Genomic DNA, 20555 nt, shown 5'->3' with positions numbered 1-20555 from the left:
GTCTCTAACATATAAAGGGAGAGCATGAACATAAGGTTGTAGAAAATAATCAACATACTTTAATGTATTATCTAACATGCTCCATCTAGATGAGACTATTGGTCTGCCTGGTGGATTGGAAAGATCTTTGTGCAGTTTGGGCAACAGATATAAAACCGGGATTTTGGGAAATTTACATACCAGAAACTGATATTCTTCCATTCCAAAATTCCTTGATCCCGCCAACTAATGAGTTTGCCTAGATTCTCATTATTGGCATCCTTGTAAAATGTTTTGATGATACTTCATATCTGTCCGTGTCACGTAATTGTCTTTTCCCTTCTTTAAGGTACATGTCAAGGGGCCACACCACTACATTGCGGTCCTCGTTGGATTTCTCGATAACTATGTTTTTGTTACTCTCTAACTCCTTGATAGCATTAAGGTGAACCTTTTCAAATTGTTCCTAGTATAAGGTTTTTACAAACGAATGTTTTGCAGCTCTTTAGGCATGCTTCGATAAAAGATGTCTATGAAAGATGTCTATGGCATCATTGGTAATTTGGGGCATGAACACATACTTAGGTTTAAAACCACTCATACAACCCAAGCTTACATCAATGTCCTCATTTATCAAATTCAAAAAGGGATGTTCCCTCCAGCTCATGCATAGTGTGCAGAATATTGACATCATTAATAGTTAGGGTTGTGGGTTCCGCCTGGTGAGTTGTGACTCTTTGTACATTTACCACTGTTCTGTTGTCCTTCATATTACAGCTTTTTGCCCCCTTGTCAGCACTCCCAATGGGCTTTCTTGTTGATGTTCTTTGCTTGTTTCCTCATCTGCCTCCTCGACCACGACCTCTTTCTGCAGGGGGTACCCTTGTTTGCCTTGGTGGTTCAGCACGTGATGCCGCGATGAGGTCACCATCCGCGGGGGCTCCAAATGCTTCATGCTTGCGCTGGTGTCTGCCCCGGTTGAATGTATCTCAGGGTCATTGCAGGACGTGAGAGACGGGAGTGCAGTGCCGTCCTGAGCTCCGTCGTGCTAGCAGGTAACCCCAAACTGCAGAAGAAGAGAACAGGGGCACGTGGGGAAGTTGGATGAGACCCCAGCTTCTCCTTTAGTGGCACAGCCCATGGTAGTAACGACGCCCGAGATTTTTTCCAGGGTATAATGTCTCGGTGGGTTAATAAAACCCATGCCCTTCCCACCGAGCTCTATGGTTACAGGTTCATATCCCGCCTTTCACTACGCGAGGACTAGAAAATGAGGGTCGTTGTACTGCGTAGCAATACACCTGCAATATAGAATAGTGCCGAAAGACCGACTGCTGTAAAAAATGTTTTATAAATGCTCTTATGTAACCGAAGACAATGTTCCGTGACCACCCCGATCCTAAGGGCTCAATGACACCGCAGTGGAAAGCTGTCACCAGGCTTTAACGGCGCCAGGAGGCTGTGTAACAAACATAGCAATAAAGTGTACCTCCTGTTCACCGTGAGGCTTCGTGGTGGGCTTTGAGTGGTATCTCACACAGGAATAACCTTGAAGAGCCGGTGTCACAAGAACCCAGAAGTCGGTAATCACCAGCCAGGTATAAATAGCAGATGCTATAATGAAGCTTCTATGCGTTCAGGCTCCATATTCAGTTCATCCATGAGAAGTTATTCCCCACCGTATTGGGCACTAAACTCTCACTTGCTTTCCAAATCCGACCTCAAGATGTTTGTGTGTGTACGAGGCATAGATTGGCTACTTTGTAATACTTCTGTCAGAGAAGGCACCAAGCCTCACAATAATGTCAAGTTTGTAGTAACCGGGTTAAAGCACGCGTGGCCCTCGTGCATGGTGCCTCGCGCTTCTCATGTAGGACTTCCTCCCACCATGCATGAAGCACACCTTTCTATGAGAGCAGCACACTGAGCTGTGCCATCATGTGCACGGTGACTTTCAAATCAAAGCACATCCCTGGCCCTCGCACCCACTCCCAGTTCATCCCATCCATGCAACTTCCAACCATTTGTGCAAGGTCCTGCTCACTTTAATTCTTACTAGGGAACAGGACTCGGAGGCCTCATCAGTGGCATTAGTTGTGACCTATACACGACACAAGCTATGACAATTGCTGTTCTCTGATGTCTTCTTAAGTAGCAAATGTGTATCTAAGACTACGTCTTGTTACAAAACTACACCGCATACACGTAGACTGAGCAAACATGCGTCCACCATAAAATGAAATGGTAATTATTCAGGGGAGGGGTTAGGTGGAGGATGAATTAAGCATGTCATCTTTCAGCTGTAGTATTACATTCTGTTGTGTTCTGTTACATAACACATTTATGCGCTCATATGATTCCAAAGCGCTTTCAGAACGTGGGCCCCTTTTCTGGGATTCTTGTTTTCCTGAGTCAAAAAGTCTATGATCATTGTATCTAGTTAAATGTCATAAAGGTCAGAGCTGGATTATATTAGTGGCCAGGAAGATTCTATTATATCATGTATTAGGTATGTTTTCTAAGAACAAAGTTGTTTAGACAAAACTAATGCCCATGCAACATTCATACAAAACAATATACATAAAGTCATTACATAACAACCTTTTAAAAGATTACCATATGCTAAAAAAACACTATTCTGCAACTTTATAAATACATTTATTGCACTTTTACCTAATTTAACCTTAAGGGCTCATACTTAAGACACATAATAGATTGAACAGTAATCATATATTTACAACAATGGCCATAAGGAACTAAATCTAGCCGTATAAGATAGGAATTAAATGTAGGGGATGGAGGGCCGCTGTACTGCCTCTGTGTAGAACATTGTGTGTACGGATGGTGCAGATGGCCTTTGTTCTTTGTTTTCTTTTGCTTGAGTGTATGATTGTCTATTGCTGATATTTGCGAGGTGGTTCTTTGGAAGCATGTTGCTTATTATATGTCTTTGATGCAAAGTGGTGTGCATGTGGTAAAATCAGATTAACTTCAGTATGATTGATATGATTGGTGAGAGGGTGTGAATGTACTGTAGAGGTGACTCCACTAAGTCAACTATATGGTTCAGAACCATGTCCTGCACAATATAGTATCAAGGACGATCTCTATTGTGCTCTGTTGGTGCACAGGTAAATCTGACTTAGACTATAAATGGATGGGTGCAGAGCACTGCTGTTGTATTCTGTTGTGAAGGCTTGACATCTCTGCAAGTGTGATGGTACAACTTCCAGCAAGGCCGTCTCTGTCTTTCAAGTGTGCTTTAGGGATCATGAATAGTGAATATGACTGGAGGGATGACGTGAATACAGCTGTACCAGCAAAGCTGCCCAGAAGGAGTGATGCACTCACCAACACACCTGTAGACAGCAAACATCAAAAGAGTACAGAAATGCTATTCTTTGCAGTTGGCCCATTAAATATTCTGTTACTTTTGGTGATCATAACCTTTGCAAATTGATTAAGCATATATGAATGACACATGTCAGCGCAACAACCCATTCAATAAAGTACTTGTTGCTGAGCTGAGTGTGAAATATGTCAGATTACAAAGGCTTCACTTGGCCTTCTATCCTTCTTACTTACTGCCTGATATGCCGACTGGCATGTAGGGCAGCATCGAAGGACCTCCACTTCCATTTGTCTTGGGCAAGTGTCTGTACGGTTCCCCAGTTGCCAAAAGGTCTCGCCTTTGGGACCTTATAAGTGATTAACCATGCGGCAGGTGATGTTGTTGCACCAAGGATATTGTGCTGCATAACTAAATACTTATAAGGTCCCAAAAGCGAGACCTATTGGCTATGCCAATGCTTGTTGAAGTTGAGGGCTGTTCCGGCTTTGCTGTCTCATGTGCTATTGTCCTTAGATGCTCAAATGTTTCGCCAAATGTGAGGATTTGTCCTCTTTCATAGTCCATTTCGTCTGGGTGCAATCTCCTCTGTTTTGTAGCTTTTTAGCTTTGATTTCTTCTTCCACCTTTTCCAATCTAGTATCTAATTTGGCCATTTCTACATCAAATTCTTCTTTATTATACATCTCCTTTAATTCGATGGTATATTTGTCGATTTCCTGTGACATTTTTTCACAGTCTTTTTTTGCATATTTGATCAAGATCTTTAGCATAGTTGTAGAACATTTGTGATTGTTCGCTGCCCACTCCTCCACTATATTAGGGTCAGGATTATCAAAATCAGTGTGATTAAAATGTTCTACAACTATGCTAAAGATCTTGATCAAATATGCAAAAAAAGACTGAGAAAAGTGAAAGTATAATTGATTTCTCTGCTCTTTACACATTCTTCCTCATTTAGACAGTACTCAATTATGATTTATGTGCACACTCTTCCATATTTTACAGTTCAATTATGCCCACCTGCTATTGCATTGCATCCCTTCCATATCACTATTAAAGAAAGGGGACTTCCATCTTGTATCATTTGGTTTCATGGGCAGTGAACCGCACGCCATGCACAGCCTACGATAATGTGCCGCTTGCAGTTGGCAACAGGTCACGCCCGGGACCCAACCTCCGCTGGTGCCTAACCAACTAGCTGCGCATAAGGGGTGTCATCAGTGATGTCATTTGAGTTGCCATCAGTGATGTCGTCAGTGATGCCACTGACCATGTCATCTGTGATGTAATATGTGAGGTCAGAAGCAGTGCATTGCTGGCGTGTGAGTTATAGGACCTGCGGATCCCGCCAAAAATAAAAAATAAATGCTTTTTTGGGCCCAGAGGACTAGGGGGTGAGGATGTTTCTACCATGCCTCCTTTTCTTTTAAGATCAATGTTGTGGGACTCAGTTCAACCGAGTCTCAAGATGGCTGCCAATACATCCTGGTTGAAGTGTTGAAAGCAATCAGATTTCAGTAGGATTTCAGTAGGCTGCTGGGCTTCCAGATATTTAAACTACTAAACGGATTTACAACAGATCACAAAAGGCACACTTTCTGAACCAACATCTAGCTTTCTACAAAATTGGGTGCAATTCGGTTCAGCAGTTCGGGCTGTAGTCACGTTAAAAAAATGAAAGTTCCCCATAGACATAACATGGAGAAAATGCATTTTGGGACCACCCTTTTTTCACGGCCCCCGCTTGACTCATCACCTCAAAACTTTCAACACAGCAGCTGAACCAAAAAGGGGAAGCTTTGTGAAGATTCCTCAAGTGGCGCCAAAGGTATTTGTAAAACTTTGGTCCTAACTATAACTACCTACTGCCAGTAGGTAATACACACACACACACACATTCACAAACACATATACATATAAATATATTTATATATTTTTGTATATATAAATATATATATGTATATAGATAGATAGATAGATAGATAGATAGATAGATAGATAGATAGATAGATAGATAGATAGATAGATAGATAGATAGATAGATAGAGCGAGATAGAGAGATAGATATAGATATATATAAACAAAGTTTACAGTGACATTATAGTTAGGTTCAGATTGTATGCACACAAAACAATAGACTATAAGTCGTTCCCTAGGTAACTATAACTCACACCCTCACCATGCAATGCTAATTACCCCACATATTACATCACTCATGGCATCTTCTATTACATTATTAATAATTGGAGTGCACCATTTGGTGTAAAATTATCAATGAGATGCATGGCAGGGGTACGAGTTATAGTTACCTTATGGCACAAGTTAAAGTTTGTAGAGATATCTTTAACTACAACTGCTGAATTTCTATGGTTGTAATATTACATTTTTTATTATAACTCATACATATATGTATATATATACACACACACACACACACACACACATATATATATATATTGGGGACCTGATTAAAAAAGTATATATATTCTTTGCTTTTATTAGTGAACATTCTTGAAAGGATGTTATCCAGAGGGTGTTGCTTGCATTGAGTAATGATAACCTATTATTGTGATGACATACTGACAAAGCCTTAGGCTTGATTTTAGTGCTGCCACTTCATTATGCAGTATTCACATATGTGAGTATGTATTGTGAATTTAGGTTTCAGGCCCAGTTGGGGTATCATTTGCTTTTTTCTGGGCTTTTTGGTTAATATTTTTCCCATTTTTGGTGTGTTATACCTTTTGACTATGTGAATACAGAGGACACTCTGAAGCTACAGAACAGTAAGTCATATTTAACATATTTGTTTTTGGTTGGAAGTGTTATATTTAATTATTTGTGTAACTATTCTGAGATTGTTATTTGGAAATGTATATTTTATGTAATGTAATTATTTTATGTAATGGATTGAGTTTGTTTTTCGAACTTTTGTTGGTGAGGTTGATATTTTTAATATAAATAATGTATGTATTCTATCATTCTTATTTAAGATTGGAGTTTTAAATACTGTTTTGACTTATGTAATAAAATATTATGCTTATTATTTATATAAAAATTATTTGTCATGTTGGTTAAGAATATGTTATGGTTTTGTGGCAGTTTTGTAGGTTAGTAGTATTTTTTTTATAATATGCTTTTGCATATGCATTGCTAAGTAATATACTCCTTTGTTGTTTATGAAGAGTTTCACTTTAAATTCTAGCACATTGCACATTCTTTTGGTTTGTTTGCTAAGTTTAGGTGCAATTTGGGCTACATATTGCTTCATTCGTACTTATTGGTAGCTTTGCTCTTTTTGTAATTTTTCTATAAATTTATAGAGTGTAGGTTGGGTTCTTCCTTGTTTGGATTAGAAGCCATTGTGCGTTGTGTTGTTTGTTTTGGTTTCTTGTACCAAGGTGCTGTCATAGACATTCCAACCATGGTATTTGGAATATGGATTCACATCTGTGTCTGGGGAAATGAAGTCTCCCAACCCAAATATCTTCAAAATAATCCATTAGGGGGCCTTAGTTTGTGTTCATTTTTGGTGGTAGAAAGGGATTTCTATTAGTAAAATAAAATGGTTAGCTATCTCTGTGACAGAGACATGGGCTAGTGCTATCATTATTTTTGTTTGAAAATCATTTTTTATTTCAAAGGCAAATTGACTGTTTGTATCATATTCTATATTTAGTGTAGATTGTTGAAGGTGTCTCCATATGCTTTGATTTAAATGACAGTAACAGCCTTACGTGGCTGTGTGGGGCTACATTTTAAAAATAGTTTGATTTATTGCTTGTTCAAAGTCCATGATAATTTTTTGTGGGTAGTAGTTATTTCTTTTATGTTTAATGTGGCTTAGGAGTTTGTGGTAAGTGCTACTTTGTTTATTTGGTGGTAGGGCATATATAAAAGGGACATTTGAGTTGTGATATTTACCATGCATGGTGCATATCCGAGTGAATGGTTTGGGACACATTTTGAAGGTTCCATCCCTCATTAAGGTTTTACAATGGCTTAACTTTAGTAGGTTATCTGCCATAGTAAATATTAGGGTTTGTCAATCATTGTTGAAGCAGTCATAGAACAAGACGGGTTCCTCATTAAGTTTAATTTTTAAGTGTTCGAGTATTTCTATATCTTGTTATCTTCTAGGAGCAGGAGGACTACAGCCGGTGGATTTTTTAGTTTGTGCAATTAAATGTTTTAAAGTGGGTATTTGTGGTATTTGGCCTGTGATGTGTTCAGGGACTTTAGGGAGCATATCTTTTAGCATTTTGGAATTAGGTTCCTGGGAGCTAGTGTTTGCCTCTCTTATATCCTGCAACACCTCCCTTATTTCAATTTCTGTCACAATTGGGGGTGGTTGTTTTTCCTTACATTAATTACAACATCATCTTTTGTAGTGGCCGGGCCATAGCACGCTATAGAATGCTACTTTCTTGTTTGTAGGTGTAGACCATTTAACTTAATAATTGCTTTCCTTCTGGGATGTTATATATCTTGCTCTTACTGTCACTGTGTCTGAAAGTAGTGTAATAGTATAAACAATTACACTTTTTAAATAGTTATAAGTTTATTTTCACATAAACTTATGCAACTACTTTTATTATTCATATTTACATGTATATTCTTCTTAGATGTTTCACACGTTTTTGCAGCTTTTCCATTATGAGTGTTTTAATGTGGAGCAGGTGCTTTCTTTTCTGTTAGAAGCAAAAAAGAGTGCCATTTTCATTTTAAATGTTTATTTGTTGGTAGCTTGTAGAGGTTGAGTTTGTTTTTTTAATCGTTTTTGGGTGAGTTTCTATTTATAATATTTTATTAATGCGTACTTTTTTATGTCTTCTTTTCTGGTTTGTGATTGTTGTTGATTTCCCGCAGGTTAGCCCTTTTGGAAGTTGCAGTCAGGGCCCGTAAATATGTGTTTTCCGCAATTGCTACATAATTCATCATCTGTTGCGTAAGGTGCAATTTTGTTTCTAGTTCAAATGGATCAAAGTTTACTAAAAACGCAGAGACGTGGATTTGCGCATAATGGAAGGCCCTTTGCAAAGGCTAACCAGTTATCTTTCCATTCCTTTTTCCAGTATTTAGTTGTTAAACTAGTTCTAATGAGAGGAAGTGTTTGCCCAGGCAGTATTTCCATGTGCAAAAATGACAAAATAGTGAAGTAATGTATCAAAAGAGGTGCCACATTATGTCGCATAATTAGCTTTTTCCTGCTGCATAATTTAATTAACTGTGCTGCATACTTTGGTGCTACCCTGCCACATAATTCCAGGGGCCCTGGTTGTAGTATTTTCTTTTAGTAAGTACGTGTAAAGAGATAGAAGTTGGAGAGTGTCGTTTCAATATTTGCTATTTTACATTTATATTATTAATTACAAGTACATTTTAGTTAAAATATGTTTTACTTACTTTGCAAGGTAGTTGTTGAGATGTATATATTTGTGTTTTAAGGGTCTGGTCGAATAATTCAGCAGAGTTTCCTCTTCTTGCAGCGTTTGTTGTTTGTGAAGGATTTAGTTGATGACGTACATTTGATTTTATTAGTCAGTTTAGGTTTAGTTTGATTTTTGTTTTATCAGTTATGTCCTCCAATGGTATACGCTAATTTAGGTTTTATTTATAATGTTTAATAGCTAGTTTGATAGTTTTGAATAATATATGTTTATGAATAATTAGTTTGTTGTATAAATGTTTATGTAAATACTTAGTTTTGTTAATTGCATTTGTTTATGTATATTAATAGTAATGTAATTATTTTGCCAATATTATTGTAGTCGATGTTGTGTGAGGCAATATTTTTGACATAGGATGTATTTATTTAAAGGTGACAATATTTTTGTTTCTGATATGTGTTTTCGATAGAAGTTGAAATCAATATTTTCAACAACGATATTTGTGTTATTGATATTTGTAGTTTTATTAGTTAAGTATAGGAAGGTGATTTTTTTGTTAACAATATTTATTTTCTGGATGTTATTGTGTTTCGATATTGTATGCATCGATATTAGATATTTCTCCTTGTTATGCCTCACCCCCTCACTTGGGAAGGCATACCATTTTGATACATACCCACATTTACAAGTCTCTGAAAATGTGGGAATGCCCATGCTCCAACCATTGAACACCACCCAAATTAAAATGTAACATAACGCAGCACAAGCAGCTGCTTTGCTGGACATTTCTTTACAAAGCCACGCAAGGCCACGCAAATCAGGCCTGCTTGGCTTTGTAAATATTACTAAAGCCTTTGCATTCTTAACGTAAGGACAACATAAAGGCTTCATAAGCATGAGCCATAGTATTTTGCGTTGCCAAATGTAAATGAATATGCATTTGTAATTTTATGACTGTATGCCTGACGGTTGCCTTGCGGGAAAGCTTATGCTCACTACTGCAGGTCTGAGTTGGTTATAATGAGATCCCAACAATAAAAGCTTTATGACTGATTGGTGCCCTATTGGCACTTTAAAACAACAATAGACTATGTACAATACCGCTGCAAGACAGACACCTGCTGCCAAGTTTATTTTCTTTATTGCAGTTATTGGCCCCCCATATATAGATCACAACATGTTTTCTTTTTTCTATTTGTATTTATTAATTAATCTTGCATAGATTTTTAAGTTCATATGTGTTTTATTGTGGTTGTTTCAGAGAATGAATGCAAGAACGAGGCAGTGGACAGATGACTTGATGCATGAGTGCAAAGATGAGTGACCAAGTGCACATATGATGAATTATTGAGTGCATAAACCCACCAGTGACATAAAATTCACTTTAATTCATAAGCCAGACTTATTGCCTTTGCCAATGCTTTTTTATTATCTTGTGACTGTGCAAGAAAATAGTCTTCTGAAATATGAGAAAAACCATAACATATGACTGGTATTTTCTAAAATATTGTCAACCTGACCCATATAGTAACACATCAGCAATTCCAATGACTTTTCATGACTAGTGTATTTATGTATCAGGTACAAATAAACGGTTGAGTTGAAATAGTTGAAATGATGAATGCCTTTACTGTATCACCCAGAAAGGGTTGTCTTTAAAATTTCCAGAGCAAAAATGTCATAATTTAGGTTAAATTGAGGGAAACAGATCATTCAAAGCTTTTAGAATTCCTTAGAGACACTATAATGTTCATAAACATGCATAACTCCGCCTCTCAATTCAGGAGTACATCAGGATGTGTAACTGTGGAAAGAAGAATTTCCTCCAGAGGTTCCGATAATGTGGTCGTTTGTGTATTGTTTTAGACTCACAAGAAAAGAAAAGTACAAATGCGTATTGTCCTGGTCACATACCTAAGATTCAAGACAAATATAGTAAAAAAATCGATATATTTTCTGATAGTTTGTCCTTCATTGTTTTTGATGAGTGTAGCTTGTGCTTCATAAAAATATGTTTTGCAGGTTCATTATATGTACAATATAAGTTGCTAACTCGAGTATTCAACTGTAAAGGTGAGCAATAAATTGAAAAGCACAGCAAACTCATGTTGGTAGAGAACAGTGGCAGCTGCTTTTGAAAAGTAGTGGTAGGGCGGAGGGAGAAGGGGGCTCGATTTAAAAAACAAAAGTTCACTTACCTGAAAGGACGCGGCCTCTCTTCTGTTCGATGCAGGAAACAGACAACACACAGGCTCCAAAACTGCCCTAGTCAATCACGACGCTGCTGTCACCAGTATGACAGCAGCGTCGTGATTGGTATCAGTGCCGTGGTACGGTGCTCAGACAAGGAGTGGGAGGCCATGCATGTTCTCTACCCAGGCTATGCTATACAGCTGGGTGGAGTACATGTTAAGTGCAGATGACGGTTTGGCCAGCCCAAGATGGCCGACCAAACCATCATACGCACTTAAGTGCACATTATACGACTCTCCACACTCTCCCTGTGACACAGCCCAGCCCTGCCCTTCCCTAACCTGGCTCGGGCTCCATAGAGAAAAATAAAATGATAATAACGTAATGTTATTAACGTTGCGTTATTATCATTTTATTTTTCCTTTTACACTCAGTGGGGCGACGCTCCTCTGCCTTAGAGGAGGAGCCACCGCTGGTGGAGACGCAGTCTAATCTGCTTGAGTTGTCTCCACCATTTCTATGAAAGACCACCTCAGAAAGCGTAGCAGGCTTTCAGTAAAAGGAAACTGCAATGTCCCTTACATGCTGAATAACATCCACCAACATTTTTGGGAAACTAAGGGGTGTATTGTCAAACATTTTGTTCTGGGTTAGCGTCACAAAAGTGACGCTAACCAGCACAATTTATTTTTGCCTGATCCCATTTACAGTGCGCACTGGTAAGTACCTAAAAAATAACGCAACGCAGCCTGAAACACTGCTTTGCATTACTTAGAGCTACAGGAGAGTTACATGGGTGGTACATGGGCGTTGCCATGCAACCACCCATGCCTTTTGACACAAAACTAATCAATAGTAGACATGGTTTAGCACCAGAAGTTGACACCATTTGAAAGGAGGCATTAAAAGGAGAAATTTGTTTTTTTCTACTTTCTTTTCCGACTTTGCATGCCTGCTGCACTGTGGAGCACACATACAAAGTAGGAAAAACTTTAAAGTGTGTCTAAGCATAATATTTTGTATTAGAACGGTACCCTTCCAGTACCAAACCTATGGTAGACTCAAGCACGCACCCTAGCACTATGGCGATACGGTGTGTGCCTGGCAGACGGCAGCTAATATCTGCACCGGCGCTAGGGAGAGAGGATGAGATTGCCATATCTTTGTAGATATGTCGCTCCCCTGCTCTCTCTCTGTCATGAAGAGAGCACAGCATTTTTATCTTCTGTGCTGCATTCCATGATTCTTTTGAGAATCGGGGCTTAAATATTTCAGTACAGAAAATATACTAGTGTTATGTTCCTAGTGCTGATAGTTGGGGGAAGAAATTCCAATGTAGTCCACTTGCATTAGTAGATTTCTGATTGGGTGTAACCAACAATTTTGCTACTCTGATGGTAGGGATAGCCAATTTACAGATGCTGTCATGCCCTAGAACTCAAAGGCCCTGATTTTAAGTAGGCCAGATGGTGAGGCGGTATTAACCATACCAACACAGTGTGGTGAGGTGTTTACTGGGAGTGATAAATTCTTCCTATTTCAAGATGTCACTCACAAAATGGGGCACAACATACGAAATTCGATGCATATTGCACCAAATTTCTCATATATCATATTTACCTTACATTTTGTCCTGGGAAAACTAGGGGGGTTAAGATAATGACTGTAAATCTCAAAATTCTGATCGCTGTGGAAACAGGGATTTACTCAGGGATTGGAATTATATCATCCACTCAGAATGGGGCATCAAAATGTGGCAGAATTTCTGGCACTGGTGTGGTCGGGAAATGGATCTGCCTTGCTAGTGGACATAAAGTCTGCTGAAACAACTGAATAAAGCTGATACTAAGAAGTTCTCACCATCTTATCTGATACATTCGCCTATTAAAGTTGCATTTGTTTTTCCGTAGGTTAAGCAATACGAAGAAGCAAGCTGTGCACACAGTAATGGGAATATGGATGGTATCTTTTATCCTCTCTACACTTCCGGCAGTTGGTTGGCATGATACCACTGAACGATTCTATGCTCGCGACTGCCGCTTCATAGTTACTGAAATCGGCCTGGGCTTCGGTGTTTGCTTCCTTCTTTTGATCAGTGGCAGCATCATCATGGGAGTCATATGCATTGGGATTGCCTTGTACCAGACATTTTCCATCCGAACTGGGCACCACATTGATAACAACAAGTTCAACGTGCCAACCATTGTGGTAGAGGATGCCCAGGGCAAAAGAAGATCATCCATTGATGGATCTGAACCTTTGAAAACGTCACTTCAGATTACATACCTTATAACTGGGATTGTGTTTCTTTACGACTTTCTAATGGGCTTTCCAGTATTGGTAAGTACTTTTTGTAAGGTGTTGCTCACATGCATATGAATTTTGATCTATGCTTGACTAATACTATTTTAGAAACAAAAATGTGTAAAAATCCATGATGCACAGTTATGATTTCATAGATGTGAATTATGCATAGTTGTTCATGGAAGAGGTGCCATTTCCTTGAAATAAGGATTGTCAACAATGAGAATCATATTCTGACATTAGAAAACCTCTATCGCAGTTTAGAACATATTGACCATATTGGTTTGTGATCCATCATCTCCTTGCCTTCTGCAATCTCTTACGCTAGCTCTCATGGTCTGTTTCTCTCTCTTGCTTTCTCTCTTGGCCTCACTCATTAAATATCTTTCCTATTTCTCTCCCTGTCTTACTCTTACCTTTTCTTCCCCTCTCTCATTGAGCAGTGCGTTCTATCTAGATTTTTATACAGGTTTCAGCTGTTGCAAGTCTAAGCGTGGGATTGCTCTCTTTGAGAACTTGTGAACGCTTTAATTGGAGGATTGGCCTGTTAACCATTTTCATTGGCAAGTATCGAAATTGCGCTTGCTCTAGTGTGGTTAACGCTAGGCATCGTTGCGTGATTTTAAATGTGTTATGCTCTTGTTGTAACACAGAACAAATTGAGCTCCTTCGCTTATTCACAGTGTCAGTGACATTTGTTTCAATCAGTAAAGTGGTTTCTAATAATAAATAGTATTATACCCTAATTGTTTGTAGCAACACCGGGCATTGTTCTTACCCTATATTAGAACAGTGGAATGTTGGGTGCTCCATTGAAGACAATGAAGAGGCTTGGGGCTTATGAGTCTTTTGATTCAACAAGCCAATGTTTATCTTTCTGTTTCTTCCTTTTTAATTTAGAACATTCTACCTCAGTGGGTGAGATGTTATAGTACTAAGAAGCCAACAGGCCCAAGGCAAGGTCCCCACTGGGGCCCTATTTTCAGGAAGGGAAGAGAGACCTTGAAAGAATAGGCCAAAGACTACAATCTCCCTATTATAACCAGAAAAAGTACAAATGGGTATGAAAACGTGCAAAGCTCACCAAGTGTGATTACATGTAGTATTCACGGACTGATATTTTGGTAAATATAGCATGCTTGCATGTTTGCATGAATCATACGTGTGCCAGAGATGTGACAGAGTGTGAGATGGCATAGGTGATCACCAACAAGTGTCTACAATCATAAACAAATGTGTTTCTCTGTTTTCCTTTAATATACCTGTTGCTGCCAATACAGCTTTTTCTTATCATAGGAATCAAGACCTATTACATCGACACAAAGGTGATTAGTAACTTACATTGCATCACGATAGTGCCGAATGCTTTCTGAGTGAATGGATTGTGAATCTGGGGCAGTGTGTATGTGATGTCCTGATGAAAGCCCTGGACCCAAATGGCCTTAGAATAGGGGCTGAAACATGTCGATAAACTATTAGGGTCATAGGACCATAATATCCTTAGCCCCCCCTCTTTTTAGATGTTTTCACCATACCCGAACATCCGTTCAATAAAGGAAAACTGAGGCTAGTTTGAGGTATTTTTATCTTTTTATACCCTGGCAATGAAAATATCCTAAGTACTACCTGAAATGTGGTTGATCCCATACTGGCTTTTAGGGACCATGAGGAGAGCCGATGATGAAGCATACCACTACAAGAGTGGGTGACGGTCTTGCAAAAGAAAAATACACTTTTCCTTCTCTCTAATAATGGCAGGGCACTGTTAAAAGGAGAGACTTAATTTTAGGCAGGGGATACTCATTTGTATTTTTTTCAGGTTGTAATAGGAATTTTATAATAGTCTAACAGCCCTTTTGCCTTGAGCTATACCGGTAGTTAAAGACCCTCTCGCTCGTTATAGGCAATAACTCAGGTTCAAGGCCTTTAGCAAGTGGTATAGCCCTTGCCAGCAGTCTATAAGGCTATAATAAGTATTAGAACATTGGAATGTTGGGAGCTCCATTGAAAACAATGGAGCGCTCCGGGCTTATAATGGCTGGTATAAGCCCGGAGCTCCAACATTCCAATGTGTCTTTGTTCACAGCTGTGGCTGTGAACAAAGACTTCAGGGAGCCTGAGGGGATTTCAATCCCCTCGCGCTCCCTGAAGGCTTTGTTTTGTTAGAACATTCTGCCCTCTAGTGGGAGAATGTTCTAATAGCCTTATAGCCCTTCGTAGCAGGGCTATACCGGCTTTTAAAGTCCCTCTGCTTTGTTAAAGTCCCTCGCCTTTGGCTCGGACTTTTAACGCTGCAGTGGGCCTTTAACAGCCGGTATAGCCCGCTACGGCGGACTATAAGGCTATATTAGAACATTGGAATGTTGGTAGCTCCATTGAAAACAATGGAGTGCTCCGGGCTTATAATGGCTGGTATAAGCCCGGAGCACCAACATTCCAATGTGTCTTCGTTCACAGCTCTGGCTGTGAACAAAGACTTCAGGGAGCCTGAGAGGATTTCAATCCCCTCGCGCTCCCTGAAGGCTTTGTTTTGTTAGAACATTCTGCCCTCTAGTGGCAGAATGTTCTAATAGCCTTATAGCCCTTCGTAGCAGGGCTCTACCGGCTTTTAAAGTCCCTCTGCTTTGTTAAAGTCCCTCGCCTTCGGCTCGGGCCTTTAACGCTTCAGCGGGCCTTTAACAGCCGGTATAGCCCGCTACGGCGGGCTATAAGGCTATAATAACCCACTTCATATTAGGTTAGGATAATACATAAAATATTACTAGACATATCTAACTATATAGTTTTTGACATGATTCTTTCGCATGTGTAGAAGTTGCAAACCAAAGTATTTAAGAAGAAACCGGGCACAGGGGCTAAATTGGTGTAGGATGATAGAACATTACTTAGTATGTTTTATGAGTATGAGTAAATTTTTACAAAGAAAATGCAATTCATAATTAAATGAAAAATGAATGCACTGAGAGGCAGCAAGGAGAGATTTCTCAAGTTGGTTTTTGATGCAATGAGAATAACATGCAATTAGACGTTTACATAAAAAATGTGTGAATGAGTTTTTAGCAGAAGTATTTTTATTAACATTTAGGTTTACTGGCATGGCATATACAGACACAGTGCAGAAATAATATAATTTGAGATCTGTAAAAAGCCTTATATTTGCACATTGAATTTCTCACGAGAATATTTCATGATTTATGACCTAGTTCAAACGTCTTTGGGCTTGATGTGGCCACTATGCTCTTTTTTTTTTTAAAGACAAAACCAAAACAGTTCTTTGTAATTCTGTAATGAATACAAATAACAAACCCTGACACCCTTGTAGTGTTCCCCAGCATGTGCGGGTCATTTTTATATTTTGTTGTTGGTTCCAGCAGCCTTTCCCTGGCAGGCACAAGCATGAAAATATTAATCCGAAATATGCACACTTAGCTCTAACTAAGAGGCTGTGTACATGAAGACATGAAAATAGTTGTACATCAAAATGCCATATATGCTTGTAGATTGTGCACATGGTTCGTTCTGGAAATGAAGAAACACAACACTAAGAATAATGTGAACTGCGACCCAAGTAAACACCTGTGTGGGACATTTGTTAGTTTAAATGTAAGTTGTTTAGCAAGTTAAAAAGTGGTTCCTAAAGGAAGTAATGGTCAAGCATATCAAAAAAAAAATTTCTTAGTACATACCATTGTCTGCTTTGCCTTCAATGCCTACAATGCCTTCACTGTAGTGTATTGTCAGGTATGATGAGAATGGACTCTTGCACGCAAGTCATTCCACCTCTTGCGGATGTTGTCCTGTGAGTGTCAGACACTAGAAACAGCTTCCAGCCTATCCACTCTTCTGGTATATTTCCCTGTGTTGATTACAGTTTTAGTCTGCATCTGAGATTCAAACAGCTATGGTTCTAACCTCACAATTTCATCTACCATTACACTTTGCACATTCTCAAACAAATCCCCTATCTGCCATGATAATAGTGTTTCCTGTGGAGCAACGCAGATTTGTGCTGTGAGTGATAAATGGTCTATTTTGTTTTTGATACAAGTTTTGTACTGAAGGCAGAAGGTGTTAGGAATTAGTAGATGTACATCAGGTGTGTTTTGACCAATCAGTCGCTTAATATTGCCCACCATATATGATGCTGTCTCCATTGCCATACTTTGGATCCTCCATCACACTATGGTGGCAGACAACTCTAGCTGTGGTGGACATATGACCACCATCAAAGGAAGGATGAACACCTAGCAGAAGTGGGATGGGCTGCCGATGGACTTTACTCTGCTTTGGCAGACATAAATGAAAATACCCTTAATATAGAGAATGGCCATTCACCACAGGAAAGAGGATCCCTTCCATTGCATCTGCTTAAGTAATTACAAGGAACTAACAACTGATTCCAGTAATTTACAAACATTAAATACTCACTTTAATGAGCATCCATGACTATCTAGAAACCTTTAGTTATCATTTCTTCTCACGGTATTTAATAAAATGTCCAAATTTCATTAGCATATACAGTAAAAAGAGATATTGGCTAGGAAAGCATTCACAAAATAAAAGTAGAAAACTTTCCACAACTCTACCACAAGTTTTGTATAGGTCTGAACAGAGCTTAAGGAGTTTCACTCTGCAGTATTCTGTGGATTTAACTCCACACTATTCTGGGGAATTGCCAAAAAATGGCATCAATTTCTGGGGAGTTACGCGAGAAGGTGGAGTACGACGTACACAATGCACCTTGGCACAGTTAAGGTAGAGGCTGCTTAATAAAACACAAGCACACAGACATAGCCTGGCAGGGAATCTGTAGGTGCCATAACTCACTGTGATGTTTTAGCTTCACTGTAGCGCACACCCACTCACATACAAAACAGTGATGCTCATCCCCCTTCAACCCACAACTTGAAAACATTGGCCACCCCTATCCCCGTGCTCGGACCTTGCTGCTGCGCCGGGTTTGGCAGAGTCCTTGATGGAGAGGGAGGGTGCCCAGCAGGAGGAGTTTGGTGGCTGCATGGCTGTGGCGGGAGGTTCCCTGCCAGGCTGCTTCTCTCCCTCCTCCTTTCTCTGAGGCTCTTCTTATCACCGCATTTTCAGCTCTCTCAGCTGGCCTCCTATCTCCCCAAGGGCAGCTGCCTTTATGCTCACCTCAGATAGCGAAAGAGGGCGGGGATGCTCCTGTATGGCTGCTGAGTGGAGAAGCCTTAGCCTCTGACACACACAATGTGATTTCAGCCTGCTGCTGTAGCCACTGGGCCCCGCCTATGTACTGAGAGAGGCACTGCCCACCCACAGCAATGCTGCCTTACCCACAGCACAGGGCATGTGCAGAGCAGGATGAGACATTGTGGGATTGACATGGAGAAGCGTTGAGGGCACAAAAATAATCAAGGGGGCGCTTTTACAGGTGTCACACACATGACACAACCACTAAGTACTTTGATTTGCTGCTTTATTTTTCCCACTCCCAATGCAACATTAGGAGGAACTTGTTTATGGGCTGTCAGCACATACCACATAAACGTCCATATTATTGTTCCTGTTAAATGTCTTGCTACATGGAAATAATTTGCTCTGACACCGTCACTTGTTGCTAATGCAATTCAGGCTCTGTTTTAATTTCCATGCTAATGCTTGGAATGCTTTGTAGAATGGCCAAAATGTAATTATAAATATTTTCAAAGGAGCACTTGGAGCACTGGGAATGAATGTTACAAACTATTCTAGGAGTGGGCGCCAGTAAACTCCGCCATTCATCAGTTGGTGAAGTTTTTGCCGATCTCCACGGTCCAAGCAGAGCGAAGAGTAGCAAAACTCTGTGAACTCTGCCAGCAGAGTGGAGTTTGACACCCACCTCAAGTTTTGTATACAAATTTTACAAACGGTTTTCACAATATCTCATTTGAGCAATTTCGATTTCAGTAGTTATTGCTCGATACTATTAACTATGGAGAGGGATTTACCACTAACTATAAAAAAATCAAATAATTATTAGAAAAAAATGCTGCACGTCAAAAAGGGAAAGACGGAGCTCTAATAAGGCAGTGCTGCTCGGACCCTGTAGACACTCTTGGTTCTGGACCCTTCTATTCTGATCTCACTGTTTAGATGCTAAGCTCTCGCCAGTGGCATGAGTAAAGAATTTGGGCATCAAAATTGATTCTGCAATGACTATGTTGGGTAAGAGAAGGCTGTTGTTAGTTTTTGTTTGTTCCAGCTCCCCACACAAACAAATCTTGCATCTGAGCTCCTCTTCACACAAGGTTCAAATTCTGAATATCTTTATATCACCATAGCTAGATTAGTGTAACTCAATTGTTAGAAAATGTGTTTTTAATTGAAGGGGTGAAAACCATTTTCAAACAACAACCACAACCCATATCAGGGTGAACCACAAAAATAACTAAATTAACCTGTGCTTAACCCTCTGGTTGCTTGGCACAAAAGCAGTCAGGATTAACTTAGAAGCAATGTGCTTAGCATTTATGCAGCACACAAACAGTAATGAAGTAAAAACACAACACAAGTACAATCCCATACCAATTTAGAAAAATGGAGTGAAGTTCAATAAATATTTGACACCAAAATGACAACAATCTAATCAGTAGAACTGGAGCTATGAATTTTTAAAGTTTTTTGTAAAACCTGGAGCCTAAAAGATTAAAGCACCAACCATGGGCATTTAATGGCACAAGATGGGGCAAAGTTGAAAGTCACCAACCACCTAGCTCTTGGACTTACTCTGGTAGTCTTCGGTACAAGCAGCAAAGCAGTTCGAAAGCAGCAGGGCAGCCCTCTGGGAGGGGTAGGGCAGTTATGTAAAGCACAAAGGAGATCTCAAGCAGACAGACAGTCTTCTGAAGTTCTAGGCAGGCCTTCTTTTTTTCCTTTTAAATGTAAGTGGGTCAGGAACACCCTCTCCCATCCTGGCAGGATGGTCCATCCTGCCAACACTCAGTCCCCCTTTGTCCCAGTGTCTGGGAGGAATACACAAAGGACAACTGCCACTCTAAACACTCTCATGTGACTCAGCACATGGGCACCACATGGTTAGGAAAAGAAAATGCCAACGTTCAAAAGTGGCTTTTTCTGAATTTAGACATAAAATCCAACTTTATTAAAGAGGATTTAAAAATACAATTCATGAGAGACCAAACATGATATTTCTACCTATTCCCAAATAAAGGTTATCACTTATTAAATGTAATAAGGTAGCCCAATGTTATCTTAAGGGAGAGGCAGGCCTCACAGGTAATGAAAACAAATTTGGGAGTTTTTCACTTCCAAGACATGTGTAACATAAAGGTACGTCAATCTTTTTTTACATACACTGC

The 20555-nt window shown here is 39.5% G+C and overlaps 1 protein-coding gene across 1 annotated transcript in view; it reads left to right on the top strand.

Annotated features, from left to right (window-relative positions):
* Window positions 1–20555, top strand: part of GPR153 (G protein-coupled receptor 153) — a 561014-nt gene that overhangs the window by 212373 nt on the left and 328086 nt on the right. Inside the window, exon 4 of the mRNA XM_085608887.1 lies at window positions 12825–13254. Coding sequence (XP_085465013.1) covers window positions 12825–13254 — 430 coding nt within the window. The remainder of the gene's footprint in view (window positions 1–12824; window positions 13255–20555) is intronic.

The sequence above is a fragment of the Triturus cristatus genome, chromosome 1_2 (assembly GCF_964204655.1).
Source record: "Triturus cristatus chromosome 1_2, aTriCri1.1, whole genome shotgun sequence".
Lineage (NCBI taxonomy): Eukaryota > Metazoa > Chordata > Amphibia > Caudata > Salamandridae > Triturus > Triturus cristatus.
This window is presented reverse-complemented; position numbering and strand designations above follow the sequence as displayed.